At 36.5% G+C, this 20,207-nt stretch overlaps 1 protein-coding gene across 2 annotated transcripts in view; it reads right to left on the bottom strand.

The window, feature by feature from the left end:
- ERP44 (endoplasmic reticulum protein 44) overlaps positions 1 to 20,197 on the bottom strand; it is a 71,321-nt gene extending 51,124 nt beyond the window's left edge. The window contains exon 1 of one of the 2 annotated variants that reach the window (XM_054584612.1): positions 19,976 to 20,197. In XM_054584612.1, coding sequence (XP_054440587.1) covers positions 19,976 to 20,032 — 57 coding nt within the window. In that variant the 5' untranslated portion in view covers positions 20,033 to 20,197. The remainder of the gene's footprint in view (positions 1 to 19,975) is intronic. The other variant, XM_054584613.1, reaches the window with a different exon arrangement.
- Between the last annotated feature and the right edge of the window lie 10 nt (positions 20,198 to 20,207).

Here is a 20,207-nt window from a genome sequence, read left to right as displayed (position 1 = left end):
GCCTAGGCTTTTGAGAAGCTTGGAGTTAATCTTAATACAGAACTGTATCAACACTGTTATTGAACACTCTTAATCACTAAAAGCGGGACAACCAGATAGTCATGCTTCTTGATATGGTGCAATATAAAAGTAACAAAACTGTCTTTGTTTGCAGATGACAGGATAATCTAATGTAAAAAATCCAAAAGAACTGACCCCCAAAATTCCCAGAATTAATAAATGATTTTGGCAAGGTTGCGAAAGACAACATTAATATACAAAAGTCCATTGTTTTCCTATATACCAGCAATAAATAAGTAAAATTTGAAATTCAAAACAGAGTACCATTTAAATTGGCACCCCTCCCCCCCAAAATGAAATATCTAGTATAAATCTAACAAAATATCTAACAAGATCTCTATGAGGAAAACTACAAAATTCCAATGAGGAAAATCAAAGAAGAACTAAATACATGGATAGTTATTCCAGAAAAACTCAAAACTGCCAAGGTCACTTCTTTCCAACTTGATCTATACATTCAATGCAAACCTAATAGAAATTCCAGCAAGTCATTTTGTGGCTATTGAGAAATGGACGACAGAGTATATGGAAAGCCGTAAGACCTGGAATGGCCAACACAATACTGAAGGACAGGAACAAAACTGGAGGCTGACACTATTCCACTTCAAGACTCACTATGATGCTATGGTAATCAAGATAATGTGCTATTGGCAAAAGAATACACAAAGAAATCAATGGAAAAAAATAGAGAACTCGGAATTAGACCCACATAAATAGAATCAGCTGATCTTTGACAAAGGAGCAAAGGCAACACAATGGAGAAAAGCAGCCTTTTCAACAATGGTGCTGTAACAACCGAACACCCACATGAAAAGAAAAATGAATCTATAAACAGACCTTACACCCCTCACAAAAATGAACAGACCCAAATGTAAAAACACAAAATGATAGAACTCCTAGAAAGTATCACAGGAAAATATCTAGATGACTTTGGGTTTGGTAATGACTTTTTAGATACAATGCCAAAGGCATGATCCATGAAAAAGTGAATTGACGAGCTGGACTTCATTAAACTTAAAAAATTCTACTCTGCAAAAGACATGGTCAAGAGAAGAAGATGACAAGCCAAAGATTAGGAGAAAAGGTTTACAAAAGACGTATCAGCTAAAGGATTGTTACCCAAAGTATACAAAGAACTTTTAAAACTCCACAGTAAGAAAACAAACAACCTGATTTTTAAAAATGGGCCAAAGACCTTTACAAACACCTCACCAAAGATATACAGATGGCAAATTAGGGATATGAAAAGATGCTCCACATCATGTGTCATCAAGGAAAAGCAATAAAAATGAGATACCACTACACGCTTATTAGAATGGCCAAAATCTAGTACTCTGAGAACAGAAAATGCTAACAAAGTTGAGGAATAACAGAAGCGGTCATTCATTGCTGGTGGGAATGCAAAATAATACAGCCACTCTGGAAGACAGTTTGGCTATTTCTTATAAAACTAAACATCCACCTACCACACAACCCAGCAGTTGTGCTCTTTGGTATCTACTCAAAGGGACTGAGAACTTACATCCACACAAAAACTTGCAAATGGATGTTTAGAGCAGCTTTATTCATAATTTCCAAAACTGGGAAATAAGCAAGATGTCCTTCAATTGACAAATGGATGAACTGTGGTACATCCATACAATGGAATGTTATTCAGCAGTAAAAAGAAATAAGCTATTAAGCCATAAAAAGATATAGAGGAAATTGAAATGCCTATTACAAAGTGAAAGAAACCAGTCTGTAAAAGCTGTATACTATTTGTTTCCAACTATACGACATTATATGAGAACAAGGCAAAACTATGGAGATAGTAAAAAGAACAGTGTCCAGAGTTTAGAAAGGGGAGATTGATGAATCAGCAGAACACAAAGGATTTTTAGGCGAGTGAAACTACTTTTTGTATGATATTATAATGGTCAATACGTGTCATTATACATTTGTCCAAACCCACAGAATGTACACCCAGAATGAATCCTAATGTAAATTATGGACGCTGGGTGATAATGTGTCAACGTAGGCTCATCAACTGCAATAAATGTACCACTCTGGCAGGGGATGTTGACAACATGGAAGGCTGTGCATGCATAGAGGCAGGGAATATATTGTAAGTACAGGAAATCTCTGTACTTGCACTCAATACTGTTGCGATCCTATAATTGTTCTAAAAAACAAAGTGTATTTTTAAAAAGTATTATTCCTTTCTTCACCATCAATGCAGATAGTTTACTTTCCTAAATACTTTTATGCAACAAAAGTATTTAATTAACTACTTTTATTGTTTTCTAGTTTATGGAGTAACATTTAGATATACACACATGCACACATGTAGCTTATTTCTTTTTGCCTACAGTTCCATGCATACGTAGATATGAAATAAAAAAGAAGCATATAGGCCATAGTGGCTTGAACAGGGCCCCCCAAAATTCATGTCATTCAGAACTTCAGAATGTAACCTTATTGGAATTAGGTTTCTTGCGGATATAATCAGTTAATGATTTCAAGATGAAACCATCCTGGATTTAGGATAGGTTCTATAGCCACTGTCCTAAAAGCAGAGGAAAGGACACAGACACACACAGGGGAGATGATGATGTAAAGATGGAGGTAAGATCGAAATGATGTAACTATAAGACAAAAAATGCCAGGAGCCTCCAGAAGCTGGAAGAGACAAAGAAGTTTTCTCCTCCAGAGCTTTCAGTGGCCCTGCCAGCACCTTGATTTCATATATTTGGTTTCCAGAACTGGGAGAGAATAAATGTGAATGAAGCCATCAAGCTTGTGTTACTTGTTGCCGCAACCCTAGGAAACTAATACAGGGAGACAAAATCACAGTAGTCCACATTTAAGAGCAAAGTACAAACACGAGAGAAGTCATGACTATTTTTATGCATTTGCCAAAGCAAATATATGACTGGCAAGAAATCTTGACCATTATAGCCCTTTTGTGTGATAATGACCTTGCATCTAAAAAACCTAAGACTGTTGTAAATCAATAAAACAGTTATTTCACTGTACAAATGTCTTTTTGCTTTATTTTTGCTTTATTTTACTTTATTTTTGCCAAGGAGGTGTAAGTTTTATATCAATTTATTCATTTATATCCTTAGTACCTAGTATGATGCTTAACATATGTTAGAAATTCCACAATGTTTGCCAAATGAACAATAAATTGAACTGAATAACCCTTAAGCTCTTCCATTTTTAGACTTGTTACAATGCTATGAGACCACAAAAGAGGTCCACCTACTTAAAAGTGGGAGAGGCCATGAATGACATTTATTTTGCAGTTAGAATAGAAGGCATTTTCTAAATTTTTGCATGAGGACTAGAACTCAAATTATGACAGTAAAGGGGGTCCATTTTAAATAGGAAAAGAACACATAATCCATCATACAGGAAGAATCCCAGAGACTTCCCCCCACCCTAGAAAGAAAACTTAAAATACTTGGTCTGCTTGAAGACAAACTAGCGAGTAAAAAAGTGACAAATCAATTCACAAGTAAATTAAGAGTGAATACAAAAAACACACTATTGGCTTCAATATTAAAAAGGGAGGGGAAAAAAGCAAGTCCTAATCAACTGAAGTTCACAACCTTTATTGTTGTGGGATGAGCATAATTTTCCATTTATCTATCACTACGTGAAATGAATGCAGCAGTTCCAATAAATTTTTTAGTAACTTAAAACAATAAAGTTTTCAGATGAAGAATCTATGTAGGCTAGACAGTCTCCTAAATGGAACTCTCTCAGTAGTCAAATAAATGATCAAACGTGAAGGCCACAAAAATATATTTTATAATTTCAAATTTTGTTCTCAACATCATGAGCTCTATAGAACACACTGAAATATGGGCCCATAAACTATAAGATTACTTAGCTATAAATGATCAATATTACTGTTTAATTTATCATTACCTTAATCAATCCCTGAATTTCTATCAATCTCTCTGGCCTCTACTTTATTTGGTGAAAACAATAGTTATTTAGAATTACAAAATGGAAGAGGCCCTAGTTTATCTAACTATGTACTATTTCCTTGCCACCTCATGCAGGCCTCTTCTTGAGAGCATCCCTGGCCAAACGGTCATGTAGTCCAATCGAACATTTCCTATGAGAGAGAGCTTACAGGACAAAGCAATCCACCGTAAAAGCAGTGTCACCAGAAAGTTCTACCTTACAGGCTGAACATCTATCTGCTCACCTTTCCATTCTACCCAGTCATCAGAATCCTATCACGTACCAGAACATATCCTCCTGCTCTTCCACAAGCTTACGGCAGTGTCTGAATAAGAACCTACGGGGATGGAAGTGCTGAATCAGGTATGGCCTGCAGGGAGTTCAAAGGCACATTCTGTCCTTCCAGAGCTTCATGACCATGCATGAAATATTAGCACACAAGATATAAGATGTAGGTACTGTAAGGCTTACAGAAAGCAGACTAGAAAAATTTAGAGAGAAGGCAGGAAAAAGGCACAAAGTACTAGATGGGTTAGATAAACAGAGTAGTTTCTGTGGATGAAGTGAGTAGCAAAGCGTGGCTAAGGAAGTTCATGTAGTGCAGTATTGGAAAGTGAAGTTGGAAGGTTAAACTGGAACCAGATAGTTAATTAAAAAAACCAGTGTTAGAAGGGTGAGTATAATACCCCTGAAAGCCAGATAGAGGAGTTGATATCTGCTGTAGCAGGAAATAATAAGAGAGGCTTCTCATTAAAGGAGGAGCACAAAGATTTCAAGACGGAAGAAAGATCAGTGTCCCATACTCTATGACAAACACTGCGGGGAGTATAACAACGAAAGAAAACAAGGGCCTGTACTGAGGTGGAGAAGATTTGGGGAAACTTTCAAAAGGAGGACAAACAGGTCACGAGAGCCAACTAAAAGGTTGAAAAGTCCAACAAGCCAAAGTTATAAACCTAGGTGTCTAGAGGAACTGAAAGGGGAGTAAGACTATTTTGGAGAAAGAATTTCTTTATAGTCGCTCATCTAGTGCAATTTCACTATTTATATGCCTTGCCCAGTCAATGAGAAAACAGCCCACAGAGAGGAGGGGCTTTCTACCAACTAACATGAAGAATTTAGAAACTGAATTTGACTACGTTTCATACACCGAGGACTAAAGCACCAAGAAAGTAACTGAGCCCAAGGCACTAACCAAAGCGCCAACTCCCAAGCTACTCCAGTCTTCAGAGAGGCAATAGTTTAAGCTGTGAGTTAAAATGACTGGATGACAAGATGTGTGGGAGGAGAGAAAAGAAGCTCTTAATACATTAGAGAACATCCACATTTACCTCCTTACTGTCTTCTGTCTCTTAAATGTAGGCCTTTTCTCTTTCCCCAATGAGTGAGGAACAGAGAACTAACTACTGGAGCATAAAAGAAGCAAGAATAGCATTTCAAGAAGCAATGGGGCAGGTAACTATAAAATGCTATAAAGGCTGTGAGCAGAAGACTTACCAGAGGGTAGTATAATTCCCAATTAGGAGGCTACTACTACCTGGGGAACGCATCACAATTATCATTTTTAAAAAGTTCAATCATTTGGTAGCCTTCAGTAAGGCAGACACCAGCTTCTTTAATTACAAACTTTCAATCGACAAACAAAAGCTTCCATGCATGCAAATCAAACAAAACCACAGAGCCTCTTGACTGCCAACAAGAGACAAAATTAGCCATCCCATATGTGATGTGTCACTCTGGACTTATGAGCTAGGGCATTAACAAACATTCTTTCAGAACCTAAACATAAAGAAAAGTGCTTCTTTATATTTTTGAGTGATTTTCAGGAAAAAAAAATGGTTACACTCACATACCCATTTGGCTTATATGAATAGAATTAGCTTTAATTACCTTTACAAAATATACTGATATGAATTACCCCAGTCCTGAAAAATGGGTTATAAAATTTGAAAATACAAGGATCCTGTTCTTATAGAAGAAAATGTGTCCTAAAGACACACTTGTTCCCTCCTGAAACTAAAAACCATTTAAACAACCGTAATAAAAGTGCATTTTCAGTGATCAAGAAAATATCTTCTATTTTTACAATATTCAGGGATATTTAACTTAGTACAGTAAGTACTCCCTTAAAGTTGTGGATAGGTTCTGTGACTTTAAGGGAAATAACATATAAGAAAACAAATTTTACTATAAGCTAATTGATATAAACAAGAGTTAAGTTCCTAAAGCATCTCATCAACTTTGTAACAAAACAACACTGAACAAAATGACATTATTCTTGCTGTACTTCAAAATAGTGTAATGTTCCAAAATAAATGACAGACTCTGCAAAAATCATGCCATATAGGAATATAGACACACTCTTTGCTAATTTCCTAATATCAAAATCCATTTTTCATAATAAGTAACAGTTTTAAGTAACAGCTCTAAGTGATGAAGGGAAGTTAGTACTACAGTACAAAGCAGTAGTCCCCAAATAAAGTAAGCTAAAAAAGACCTTCGCTGAGGCATCAAATACATACAATTACATACAATTACATACATACAATTAACTCCTTCAGTCATATTTAGCCAGGCAGTTCCTCTTGCCTCATGGGTCAAGTGAGAAGGAGAAAACTGAAAATCTGATTATTTTGCTACAGAAATTAGATTCTTCTCAGATTTAAAAGCAGTTTCTTGAGTGCTCATCTTATTATACATCTTTTTATATTTTTTTTAAATTCTCACTGAAGAACATGTTTTCATTGCTTTTAGAGAGAAAGGAAGGTAGAGGGAAGGAAAGAAAGGGGGATGGGAGAGAGAGAGAAACACCTATGTGAGAGAGAAACATCAATTGGTTGTCTCCTATACATGCCCTGACGAAAGATCTAACCAACTTGCAACCTAGGTATGTTACCTGACCAGGAATTGAACCCACGACCTTTCCATGTATGGGGTGATGCTCCAACCACCCAAGCCACACCAACCAGGGTTTATTATTTACCTTAAACCACTTTTTTCTTCAAGATAATAACCTGTGTATAGCAAGGAAGCCTTTGTAACTTAGCATTGTGGATTACAAACCACAATGTACCCTCCTTTTCTAACCAAGTACCCATCTTCCCAATGGGAGGGATTTGTACGTGTATTCGTGAGATTAGAAAAGCAAAACCACAGATATAATGGCCTTTTCTTGTTCCAAGTTAAAATGCCCATCACGAACTATCTTACATGCCAACAGGTTCTCACCAAATACCTTTATCACAGTATCTAAATTCAAAAAGATTTGCCATAGCCTCAGTTTTCATCAAATCTATAACCAGAGTTAGCGAAAAATGGCCAAAACCTATTGAAATAGTAGGTATTACACATGTTTTGTGTAAATAACTTTACACCCCACTGGAAGCAATATTTAAGGACTAACTATGGTATGTAAGTTAGGCTTATAGGAAAAAATAAAACTGTATAACTAGCAGTTTTAAATCTTCCACCCTTACACAAATATTTTTATTTTTGCAACTTTTCAGTGACCAAAAATCTGCTGTGATAATTTTCTCTTCCCTTACTAAATTCAACTAGAGTAAAATTATATATTTTTAAAGAATTGTCATCATTTTCTAAATATTTTGTCAAGTATAACAGTCAATCATATTTTTTGAATGATTTTGAGTGTATAAAGTAATAGAAATGATGCTTTTCTATGTGGAGCAAATGATACCTTTCAAATAATGGAGTTTAAAGCATGTTTCACCACCTTCATTTATACCACTTACAGGAATTCATTTGCTTTTGTATTAAAAGCAGAAATTCACATCAAGTTAGTTATTTATTTCTATCAATCACAGGTACTTTTGTCACTATTTCAAAACTTACCAGGGAAAAGGACAAGTTAATAAGCACTTTAAGAAACCACTGATATTTAGAATCAGACTTTAAAAATAAAACTTCTTATTCATTTACTCATACCAGAGGGGCAAAGAGACAGTAAAAGCACAGAAAGATGGTCAGCACAAGTGCTATCCTCCTCCAAGGTACTTTCTCCATTTCATAATGATGACTTTATCCGTTTGACAAGGTTTCATTCTCTATTCATTACCTTATAAAACAAAAATATGTCCTATATACCAGGTGATGCAAAGTACTTTATATCTCCAATGTTACAACCATGCGAAATTATCCCCACTTTTAAAATAGAAAATTTGAGGATCAGAGAGATAAAGAAACTGGCTTAATATCAGATAGCTACAAGGAAGTAGACAAGGAATGAACTAAGCCTTTCCAGCTGTGAAGTCACTCTACCTTCTAGTATTGTCAGCTGTCCTGGAAATCCAGACCTAGAGCTATTTCCATAATGCACCAACTCTCCCTAAAAGGGATGTATATTGCATATTTAGGCTTCCTGGGAAAAAAAATCCAAGTAACAAACATGTGTTTGAAGCATGCAACAATACTCCAATGTAACTACTTACATTTACTGTTTATAAATGTATCTATTATCTTTTACATTATCATAGCAATTCTGAAGCTGAAGTAGACATTACATTTCCCTATTTTTTAAAAAAGGAAACTGAACCTTTGCAATACCTGACAACAGTAAGTGCAAACATTCGTTAAATGAAAGCAAATAGGCTAAAAGTGACTTGTTCAAACTAGTGGCTGAACAGGGTTCATTACTGTATAATGAATATAAGTACAAAACTAAGTACAGTTGTAAAACAGAGCTAGGCAGGTAACTTACTTAATAGTCGCATTGCTAGGCAATAGTCTAATGGTGACATTGCAATCACCACTGGAGGACCATAGGGGCTGGAAGGCTGGAAGCTAGCCGCACCAGCTCATCACTTCAGTGTACACAATTTTAATACCACTGGATGGGCAATTTTAAAATTACAAAAAAGGGAAATGATTCATTCACTCACCTACTGATTTCCTCATCTAAACATTTCTTGAGCACCTAATATGTGGCAGAAACCAGAGAAGTTTAAGTGCCTACCATGTCCCATGAACACATTCAGAGTCTCATTTTGTCTTCCCAAATCTCTGTAGTCAGGAGGTCTTTATTCCCATTTGATAGGTAAGAAAATGGAAGCACAGAAAGGTTAACTTCTTTAACCTTTAACTTGTAAAAGTTAAGTGGTCAAGCTAGGTGTCATTTCCAAGTTATATTAGTACACGTACATGTACACATGTGGGCATCTTTTCCTTCTGAAGTCCCACATAACCAGCGGTCTACCACTCTATACCAGAATCAAACAAGAGCAGGAGCCCAGCCCTGCCTTGTTTAAAATATACCTGTTACTGTTAAAAGATCTTTCAAATACACACAGGAAAAAAAATGGAAGGACATACAATTGACCCTTGAACAACACAGGTTACACTTACACGTGATTTTTTTTTCAATAAATACATATAATTCTGTAAATGTATTTCTCTTCCTTATTATTTTTATTAACATTTTTTTCTCTAACGTACTCTAATGTGTGGATACGGTATCTAATAAAAATAACATAAAATATGTGTTAACCAACTGTTTGTCTTTGGTAAGGCCTCTTGGTCAACAGTAGGCTATTTGTAGTTAAGTTTTGGGGGAGTCAAAAGTTATACAAAGACCTTCAACTGTGTATGGGGCAGGTTAGTGATGCTTATACCCACATTACTCAAGGGTTTATGGCACATTAAAATGTTATCAGTAGTTGGGGTATGCAGTTTTTTCTTCATTATGCTTTTCTTTACCATGAAAGTATACTGCTTTCAGGAATCAAAAAATGTATCAGAAAACTTTTTGTATTAACATTTTAAGTTATTAGAACTACAGGTTGTTACTCACCCTGTCAAACGCAGAGAATATTTTTAATTTTGCTTACTGGGGTCACCCTGGGGTGAACAGTCAAAGCTACTCCTAGTGGAGGCATCTGGGCAAAGGGTAAAGGAGATCTATATTACCAGCAACCTTGTTAGGAAGCTCTACCTTATTGGGTCAGATCAGCAATTTCCTTAAAATAAATAAAGCACAGAATAGGATCAAAACAAAAAAAAGGAAAATAATAGGAAACAGTGTACATAGTAAGAATAAGTATAGTTTTGCAAAAAATGTGTTTTAGCTATGTGACTTAAATCCTCTAACATACTGCACAGGACAACTACACTGCTCCTTGAACATGCCTGAGACAGCCCACATTAGGGCTAATGCCCTCCCTGAAGGCTATTTCCCTAAGAAATTCAAATGATGAACTCTCTCACCTATTTCAAGGCTCACCTTCTCGGCGATGCTTTCAAACTAAATTCCCCTATTGGTTCCCGATCCTCTGTACCCTTTTTCCCTGTACACTTAACAAAATTACTATTATGCATTTATCCTACATAAGGTATTGTACTAGAGACTAAGATCTAAGAATAAGAAATTGGGATACATTTTTACCACTGTTTGTTCCACAAAATGACAGTGGCATGCAAATTACCCCTCCTATAATTCAGATATAACACCTGTGTTATTCCTCAGAAGTTAATGCGCAAGATAACAATGGTGAAAAATAACATATCCAAGATTTCAGCCCAAATCTGACTCCTAAACAAAATAATCTTCTGAAAGTTTTCTTTTTAGTAGATATACTTTCAAGTTATCATTAAGGGAAAAATACTTCACATTACTTCTGGAAGGCATCCTAAGAACAGAGTACACGCACAATTAAATAATAAATAAACTGTATGATCACTGAAACAAGTAAAACATGCTTTAAAATGTAGCATAGCTTTTGTCATTATTTGCAGATGACATGATAATGTATATAGAGAACTGTAAAGATTCTACCAAAAACTACCAGAACTATTAAATGAATTCATTAAAGTATCAGGATACAAAATAAATACCAGAAAGTGGTTGCATTTTTGGCCCTGGCCAGATAGATCAGGTGGCTAGAGCATTGTCCAAATATGCCACAGTTGCAGGTTTGATCCCTGGTCAGGGCATATACAAGAAGCAACAAAAAAATGCATAAATAAGTGGAACAAACTGATGTCTCTCTTTTTCTCTCTCTCAAATCATTAAGTAAAAATTAAAAAAAATAAAATAAAATGAATTGGTTGCATTTTTATACACCAATAATGAACTATCAGAAAGAGAAACTATGAAAACAATCCCATTTACGATTGCATCAAAAAATAAATAAAATATCTAGGAATAAATTTAACCAAGTGGGTAAAAGACCTGTACTCAAATTTTTATAAGATACTGAAGAAAGAAATCCAAGAAGATATTAATAAATGGAAGAATATACTGTGCTCATGCATAGGAGGGATTATCATAAAATGTCTGTACTACCCAAGGCAACTTACAAGTACTCCAAAAATTTGTGTGGAAGCACAAAAGACCCTGAACAGCAACAGCAGTCTCAAAGAGGAGCCCTGACTGGTTTGGCTCCTTTGGTTAGGCATAGTCCCGCAGAACGAAAGGTTCCTGGTTCAATTCCCAGCCAGGGCACATGGCTGAGTTGCGGGTTCAGTCCCTGGTGAGGGCGCATTTGAGAGGTAGCCAATACATGTTTCTCTCTCACACTGATGTTTCTCTTTCTCACTCCCTTCCCCTTTCTCTAAAAGTTATAAAAGAAAAACAAACAACACCACAGACTTGTAAAGGAAGAACAAAATGAAGGTATCACACTACCTGATATCAAACTATACTACGAGGCTATAGTAAGCAAAACAGCATGGTACATACACCAATAAACCTGAATAGAGAGCCCATAAATAAACACATGCCCATATAGTCAATTGATCTACGAGAAAGAAGGCAAGAACATACAAGGGGGTAAAAACAGTCCTTGCAATAAATGGTGTTGGCAAAACTGAGCAGATACATGCAAAAAAAATGAAACTTGACCACCTTCTTATACCATATACAAGAACAAACTCAAAATAGCTTAAAGACTTAAATGTAAGACCTGAAACCTTAATCCTAGAAGAAAATATAGGCAGTAAAATTTCAGGTCTCTCTCAGCATTATTTCTTCTGACATATCTTCTTGGGCAAGGGACACAAGAGAAAAAAGTAAACAAATGGGACTGCATCAGGCTAAAAAGTTTTTGCACAGCAAAGGAAACCATCTACAAAATGAAAAGACAACCTACTGAATGAAAGATCATCGTCAATGACACATCTGATAAAGGGTTAGTATCCAAAATTTAAAAAGAATTCAGACAACACCAGAAAAACAAACAACCCAATTAACAAGTGGGCAGAAGACCTGAATAGACACTTCCCCAAAGAGGACATACTGATGGCCAACAGACTTATGTAAAGTTGCTCAGCATCACTAATAAGCAGAGAAATGCAAATCAAAACCACAAGATACTACCTCATACCTGTCAGAAAAGCTATCATTAATAAATCAACAAACAAGTGCTGGTGAGGACATGGAGAAAGGGGAACACTCATGCACTGTTGATGGGAATGCAGATTGGTGCAGCCATTGTGGGAAACAGTGTGGAGGTGCCTCAAAAATTTAAAAATGGAATTGCTGTATGGCCACCCACTGATTCCACTTCCAAGTATAGATCCAAAGAGACCTGAAACACCAATTCAAAAGAATATATGGACCCCCATGTTGACTGCAGCTTTATATACAATCACCAAGATATGGAAATAACTTAAGTTTCCATCAATAGATGAGTGGATTGAAAAAGTGCTGGCACATAAATACAATGGAATATTGCTCAGCCATAAAAAGAATGAAATCTTACAACGTGCAACAGTATGGATGGATCTAGAGGGTATAAAGCTAAGTGAAGTCAGTCAGAGAAAGACACATACCATATGATATAATTTATATGTGGAATCTAAAGAACAAAATCAATGAACAAAGTAGAAACAGACTTAGAGATACAGAGAACAAACTGATGGAGGCCAGAGGAGTAGAGGTTTTAGGGGACAATGTAAAAAAGAATGACGGCATTAAGGAGTGCTAACTGGTATTTACAAACGAAGCATGGGGGTGTAAAGTAAAGCATAGGGAAGACAGGTAACAACACAGTGATAACTATCTAAGGTGCCAGGTGGGTACCTGAATTATCAGAGGGAAACTGAATGTCTATCTGCTGTGCTATACGCTTGTAACTATCACAATAAGAGTGCTGAAGGCAAACTGTAATAAAAAAAATTTTAAATTAAATTAAAATCTCATGGAGAAAAAATGTAGCATAATTTTTATAGCTCTAAAGCAAAATTAAGATCTCTAAAACTGTTCGTTCAAAGATTAAGCAAAGACCCAAGTACTTTGCAACACTATGGTAATTTTGTTAATTATAAGCAGATCATAAGACTTTCTAAGAGAATTAGTATTCATTCTCATAGTAAAAACTGATGCTATCCAGACAGCTTGAGGAATGAGTGGATTTGAATAATGTTTTCTAAGAAATTCTTTGGACTGCAAAAGGAAGTAGCTCTTCTTTATTCTTTCTTTCCTCTTTCAAAATGTAAAGTCATTACAGAAGTGTGAGCTTCTCACCAGCTAGCAGAGATTTTACTGCAATTGGGCCAGAACCATAGCAACAAAAGGAAGTGAGGATGTCTAAATTTCTTCTCTCAGGATAACTCTAAATCACATTTACACTTGAAACTGTTCCTTCCGCAAGAGATAAACTTCAATTCTGTGTCAGTAATTTTTTTAAGTTAAAATTTCCCCTACACTTCCCAAAACTTCAAATACAACAAAACAGCAAAAGAGCAGGCACGTAACTATGAGAGTATCTTGTTCAAAGGACCAAGAAATTTTAACTCTAAGACTTTTGCATGAGCTCTACTCCATCACTAAATTATACTTTCGTCACATTTTACAGTGGGCTCAAACTTCTTAGCAAACTGCTTTAAATATTAAATACTAGTCTGTCCTCAAGAGCTCATATAACTTCTAGCCATTTTATAGTAGGCAGTAAGGAGATGCACATTCATTTACAGGTTTAACCAAATTAGGAGGCTAGCTCCTGGCAAGGGTAGCCTTCTGAGACCTGAGACAAACAAAACATATCTACAGGCCAGCTTTTTACAGGTAATTTTCCAGCTAAAATGTAGCTATGTTCTTATTCAATTAAATTTCCTCTAAGCAGTGCTTTTCAACCTTTTTCATCTCATGGCACATATAAACTAATTACTCAAACTCTGTGGCACACCAAAAAAATATTTGTTTTTGCCAATCTGACAAAAAAAAATATATATATATATATATATATTCATTCATTCACACAAGATGGCTATTGTTGGGTTGGCTGTTGTCATTTTTCTTAATCTGACAATCTAAGGGAAAAGAGGTCAGGTATTGCATGTTTTAAAAATTCTTGCGGCATACCAGTTGAAAATCACTGCTCTAAAGTATCACTTCTAAAGATGCTGCCCTTAAAAGGGATTTTACTACACAAATTGCAGGCTCTCAAATCACAAAGTCTCAGTCATATTCCATTCCAGTCTCCCAAAACAGTCTATTCAATTCCACTCAATTTTTAGTTGAAAAACTAGGGCCTCAAGAAGGGGAGTGACTTGCCCTTTTAGAGGAATCCAATGCTAACACCCAAACTTTTATTTTTTGATTTTATAAACTAGTATTCTCTGGTGCTTCCCTAAATTTGCTGAGGCAACCAAAAGCCAAAACCGTGCTCACTGATAAGATTAGTGAGATTTTCCAGGTTATTGCCCTTGAACAGACAAGACATATGTTCAAGTTTTGAAATACTATTTGATGCATTTTCTACATTTTTTACCTCAACTTTGTGTTGCTTTCTGAGACAGAGTAAGAGTGAAGCTGTAAACCAGCACTGTTTAATGGTACTTTCTGCAAAGATAGAAATGTTCTATGCTCTGTACAGTAGCAACTAGCTACATGTGACTATTGAGCACTTGCAATGTGGTTCCTGTAACTGAGGTATGGAATTTCACATTTTATTTTAATAAATTTAAATTTACAGCACTCTAAACGATAACTTCAGTCACTATAACTGCATGGCTTTTATATCCTTTCCCGCTTACTCAACTGAGCAAGACACTGATGGTAGAGTCCCATAAAAATGCAAAAGGGTCCCAATTCCTTTTTGCCAGGGTCAAAAATTCTTTTGGTTCTTAAACATCTCTTTCTAAGATCTTTTAAATCCAATTACCACAGGTCCCACTACTAGACTCTGATAATCTTAAGGGAAAAAAATGGAAAAAGAACTGGGACTCTGCTATTCACCCAACAGTTTTCCTTAGCTCAAATACTACTAGAATGGTTTTTTGAGATGATTTCTTCCTTCTTTTTATTTCTTTTACCTATTATATTAATAACGTTCATGCCTACGAATGCAGGTGACTACAAATTCGATGCATTAAAATGTAATGCTCAAGGTTCTACATGATGAGAAAAATCACAAGGCTGGAAAAATCACAGAGATCTTGACCAGGACATCCCCAAGGAAATAAAGCAGTTTGAATTTGATTGCAATATTTTACAGACGGAACCAAGGCCTGAGATCTAAGATACTACACAAGGACGTCTGCAAAGTGCAGTTTTTCCCTCCCTTGTTGAATGGAGTAATCGGAATGGTGAGAATCCACTAAAGAACACGATCTTTATTTTGGTTAAGGTAATAATGAGCTGTTCTTATGCAAACAGCCAAAGGGTTCGCCAGCTTCTTTTGGGCCAATTCTGACATCTGGCCATGTCAGCAAGCCAGCCAGTAAGACTTCTTAGAAAAGCAAAACAAAACAAAACAAAAAAACCCCCAGGTATTCATGTCAAAGATTTATTAAGCTATTGAACCTTTTCTATTCATTCCGTTCAGGACCAAAAATTAACCCATCCATTTGATCCTTCATGGCCCTACTCTCATCTTTTTTCAAGGAGACTCCTCTGGTTCTCCCATTGAGAAGTACGTAATGCCCCTTTTAACGGCTGTGTTGTGAAAGTGCAGGTTCTGACTCAGTGGGCTTGCGGTGGTGATGCTGAAAGCAGCTCGCAGGTGATGCAGGTGCCTCGGCTCACAACCACACTACTGCGTAGCAAGGTCTTTAACCCACTTGTACAAATACTTTAGGGTATCTCTCACTTTCCTTTTGGAACTGTAATTATTTACATACACATACCATTCACCAATTATAAATTTCTTGGAAGCATGATAATGAATCTCAAATATCTTTTTCTCTTTAATAGCAGATAGCTAACAGGCATCCAAGTAACAGGAGGAAAGGAAAGAATAATACCAATACAATAAAGTTCCTATGGGCCTGGACAGCAGTGTGGTGACTGCAGGGGGGTAGGAGGTATAAAGGGACTAAACGGTAATGGGAAAAAATATACAATAAAAAAAAAAGTAAACAAAATAATAAAATAAAAAGTAAAGTTCCTGTAGCCTGGGTCACAGTCCATCTGTAGTAAGGAAAGGTAGGCTAAAGATCAATAAATGCTGTGAAAAGTCCAACTGTTTTCAACCACTTTCTTGGTTAGATGAAACAGAGCACAGCGATTGTCAATATCAAGAAAGCTGTAACCAGAGCATGCAATTCTTTACACTGGATAACAGGGTGAGGGGGTACAGATCTGCAACCTGGTGAAAAGGCTAGCAGATTTTTTTGAGGAAATACCCAATTAAATAGTAAGTCTATTAGCCCTGCCTGCTGTAGCTCAGTGGATTGAGTGCCAGCCTGCAAACCAGAGGGTCACCAGTTTGATCCCCAGCTGGGTCACAGGCCTGGGTTAAAGGCCAGATCCTCAGTAGGGGGTGCTCAAGAGACAACCACACAAGGATGTATCTCTCCCTCTTTTTCTCCCTTCTTCTCTCTAAAAATAATAAATAAAATCTTTTTAAAAATAATATATTAATTAAGGAAGTTAGAGGAATATCCTTTTTGAAAAACAAGATAGACTACACAAAGAATCAATGAATCATCAAATCCAATGTGCTTATAAAAAATTTAGTTAGGTGATTTATCCTAGGTTACAATGTTAAGTATATGGAAAACTTGGAGCTTGTACATAGATTTAGTCCAGTATTCTTTACTCTATGCTACCTCTTGAATGGATACTAAATGAATAAACAAAGTAGTAACACTTTCCATCGTTCTTAGATTGTAGTTTATGAGTACATCTATTCTGAATTACTGGAGGAAGTAAACATTTTTTTAAAGGGACAAATAACGTGAACACTTACAACATTACATACACATAGAGAAATATAAATGGTTAATAAAATATGAAATAATATTATCTTTGGTTGCAATAAAAAATGTAAATTTAAATCAGATACCATTTTGGTCTACTAAATTGGCACACGTTACAAAAACACCCACACATTGGTACAACTTTTCAGAAGAGAAATTTGGTACAATGTATCAGAAATACTAAAAAACAGATATAGCATAGGATCCAAGAAATATAATTCTATAAAAGTTACCTGAGGATGTATTTGGAGATTTGTAGTAAATATCACTGTATGTGTATCTTTTGTACACTTTTTATAATTTTATATTTATGCCCAGGGAAAAAATGATCACAATGAACTTTTTAAGCATAGAGTGATATTCCAAAATGCCTTTGAGATAAGAGAAAACTACTTGCCTACAAAAAGTTTAGGATTACATGTTTCAGTTGTTGAATTAGAACACCACTATGTCTGGATAGATCTAGTTCTTTAGGGCTGAGATATAGTTTGCCTGAAAAAAATTATAGTAAGAGAATACATGGTTTTTTAGAACAAGACATTTCATGATAAAATGATGACCTTGAGTATTCAATGCCTGCATATGGGAGAGAATACACAAATGTAGAGGGAAAGTGAGGGATAAGGAAAAAAACACAATGGGGGAGATGAAGAACATATTTTCAGACAGATAAGATACTAAGTAGGTAAATTCTATTACTAGAACAGAATTACCAGTGTGATAAGTAATTCAAATTATGGTTAGACAGATGTTTCAAAGTATCTGCTAACTGATACATATTATTAAAATTATTTTGGTAAACAATGTGTTCAAATTGAGTCTACCTTGTCTTGTTATTCTGGTTTATTAAACCTTTTCTTGGGCTTTATTTTTATAGCCCATAAATCTTTATAGATATTCTCTAAAGTGTTTTTAAATTTCTATTTCTCTATCTTTACTTAGGTAAACATATAAAATGTTAATTAGATTTTAGCATGGGCAGTAAAAAAATTCCTACTTTTTTATCTTTAACTAGATTTGTAGGTTTTCTATAAAAAGTGTGAGTTATTTCAAAATAAATCCTTTCTCCCTCTTAAACTTGGCTCTGTAATCAAACATACCATTCCAAAAAAGTGCATTTGATGTAATTTTCTATTCAGTATCAACTATTCTTTCCAGTTTTAAGATTTTTTTCCCCTTTGTATTTTTTTCCCCAGTAACCTGAAAGTAATTTCTGGCAGACAACTCCGTTCCAGGCCATTTTATTGATAAAGAAAAGAACATTATCTAGTGTCCTTAAAGAGAGAGTGGTCTCTAATAACAGTGAGTATTAATTCAGTACTTCCAGAAGGAAAAGAGAACCACAGTGTATAATGAAATTACCAAAAACTAACTATATACTGAATATTTTCTTATATACCAGAGTCATTCATTGCTGTATATAAGTGGCAATAGGACACTTCCTCATTTACTACCATGTTTATATACAATTTTTAGTTCTCAAAAATACTTTGACATCCCATTTAATTTTTTTGTGGGTTTTTTTTTCCTCTGAAGGTTCAAGTACTGTATATAGTTTTTTTTAAATGTGACTTGCAAATCACAGAGGTAAGAGAGTAGGGGAAAGGAGGGGGGGAGAGAGAGAGAGAGGGAGAGATCTGAGACAGAGAGACAAAGACATAGACAGAGAGAAAAACTAGTTTAAACACAGTATTAAGATTTTTATGGACTATGGTGGAATAAGCATTTTAAGTCAAGAGACCTGATTCAAGTCTCAGTACTGCTGATAACCAAGTATATGACTTCCTCTTTGTCACTTAATCATGGTTCCTAAATTGTAAAGAAAATGATTTTGACTTAATGTCCATTTTAAATTTGGCTTTTAAAAAAACCTACAACTAAAGTTTATTCAAATATTGTATTATAATAACAGCTCAATTAAAGGTATGTCGTTTTTTTTTTTTACAGAGTTAGTCCTTCACTTTTGTCTCAACTTGACCCGCAGCCTGAATTACTTAGGTTGCACATCCAAGACGTACTTTGGAGAAAAAGAGTGTGGGGAAAGATTCCTTCCTAAGATGGGATGGACCTGAGCAGGTGAGGGAGTTAAGGAATGAGTGCATATGTATGCCAAAAAAAAAAAAAAAAAAAAAAAAAAGTGATTATTCCCAAATCAGGAGCACTGAAGAACTCTGCTTAACTTTGGGGCAGGGGGCTGTAACAAAAATTGAGAGGGCGTTGAGCTGAGACTTTCAGGTAATAACAGACTCCACCTTAATGCCTTCAGTGGACATCAAACCAATCTTCAGTTCCGGGTTCCCAACCAATCATATCAAGCCACAACAGAGGGCTCTTCCAACCCGGGCACCGTTTCAAGACTCCAGAGTGAGATTCACACGACCCCAGCACCTGTCGGCCTCACACACTTTCCAAAAGGAGGTGATGAAAGGGAACTGTAGTAGGTCTATCCCCGGTCCTTTTCGATTCAGGCTACCACCAGGTGCAGGAGCCCTCGAGACCGAGACTACCTCCGTACTCCAGGGACCCGGGGGGCGCGTCGCTGGGACCCTCCCACGTATTCTTTCTCCAGGACCAATTCTCCTGTTTACAGGTCTCAAGCTCCTACCGTGGTTTCTCAGGCCTCGGGAACCCCAGGCCTGGAAAGGGGACAGACGGATGCCGAGAGTGAAGGCAGCGGGGGAGGGTGCATTCCTCACCACGGGAGAGAAAGATAAAGCAGGGTAGGGGCAGCTGTGTTCCCCCTTGGCGACGGCGGGAGGCCGTCCCTGCCGTCTGTCGAAGGGTCTGTCATTCCTTCACTCACCAGGAGCAGCAGGGAGCATCTCAGGTCGGGTAAGGATAGGAAGACGACAGGATTCATGATAACGCTGGGATCCGCGGCAGGGACAGGCGTTGGCTGCTGGGAATGGGTAGGGTTGGACTGGGTTAGGAAAGGGCTGGGCTCCGGGAGCCGGCGGCAGCGGAGGATTCTCCGGCAGCTACACCCCGTCCTCTCGACCCGGAGCTCCAGCGGCGAACACCCTGGACAACTTCCA

This window comes from Pteronotus mesoamericanus, unplaced genomic scaffold (genome assembly GCF_021234165.1).
Source record: "Pteronotus mesoamericanus isolate MK-2021 breed Mesoamerican mustached bat unplaced genomic scaffold, CSHL_Meso_final contig_78, whole genome shotgun sequence".
Taxonomy (NCBI): domain Eukaryota; kingdom Metazoa; phylum Chordata; class Mammalia; order Chiroptera; family Mormoopidae; genus Pteronotus; species Pteronotus mesoamericanus.
The sequence above is the reverse complement of the archived record's forward strand: the minus strand, read 5'-3'. Positions and strand labels throughout refer to the sequence as shown.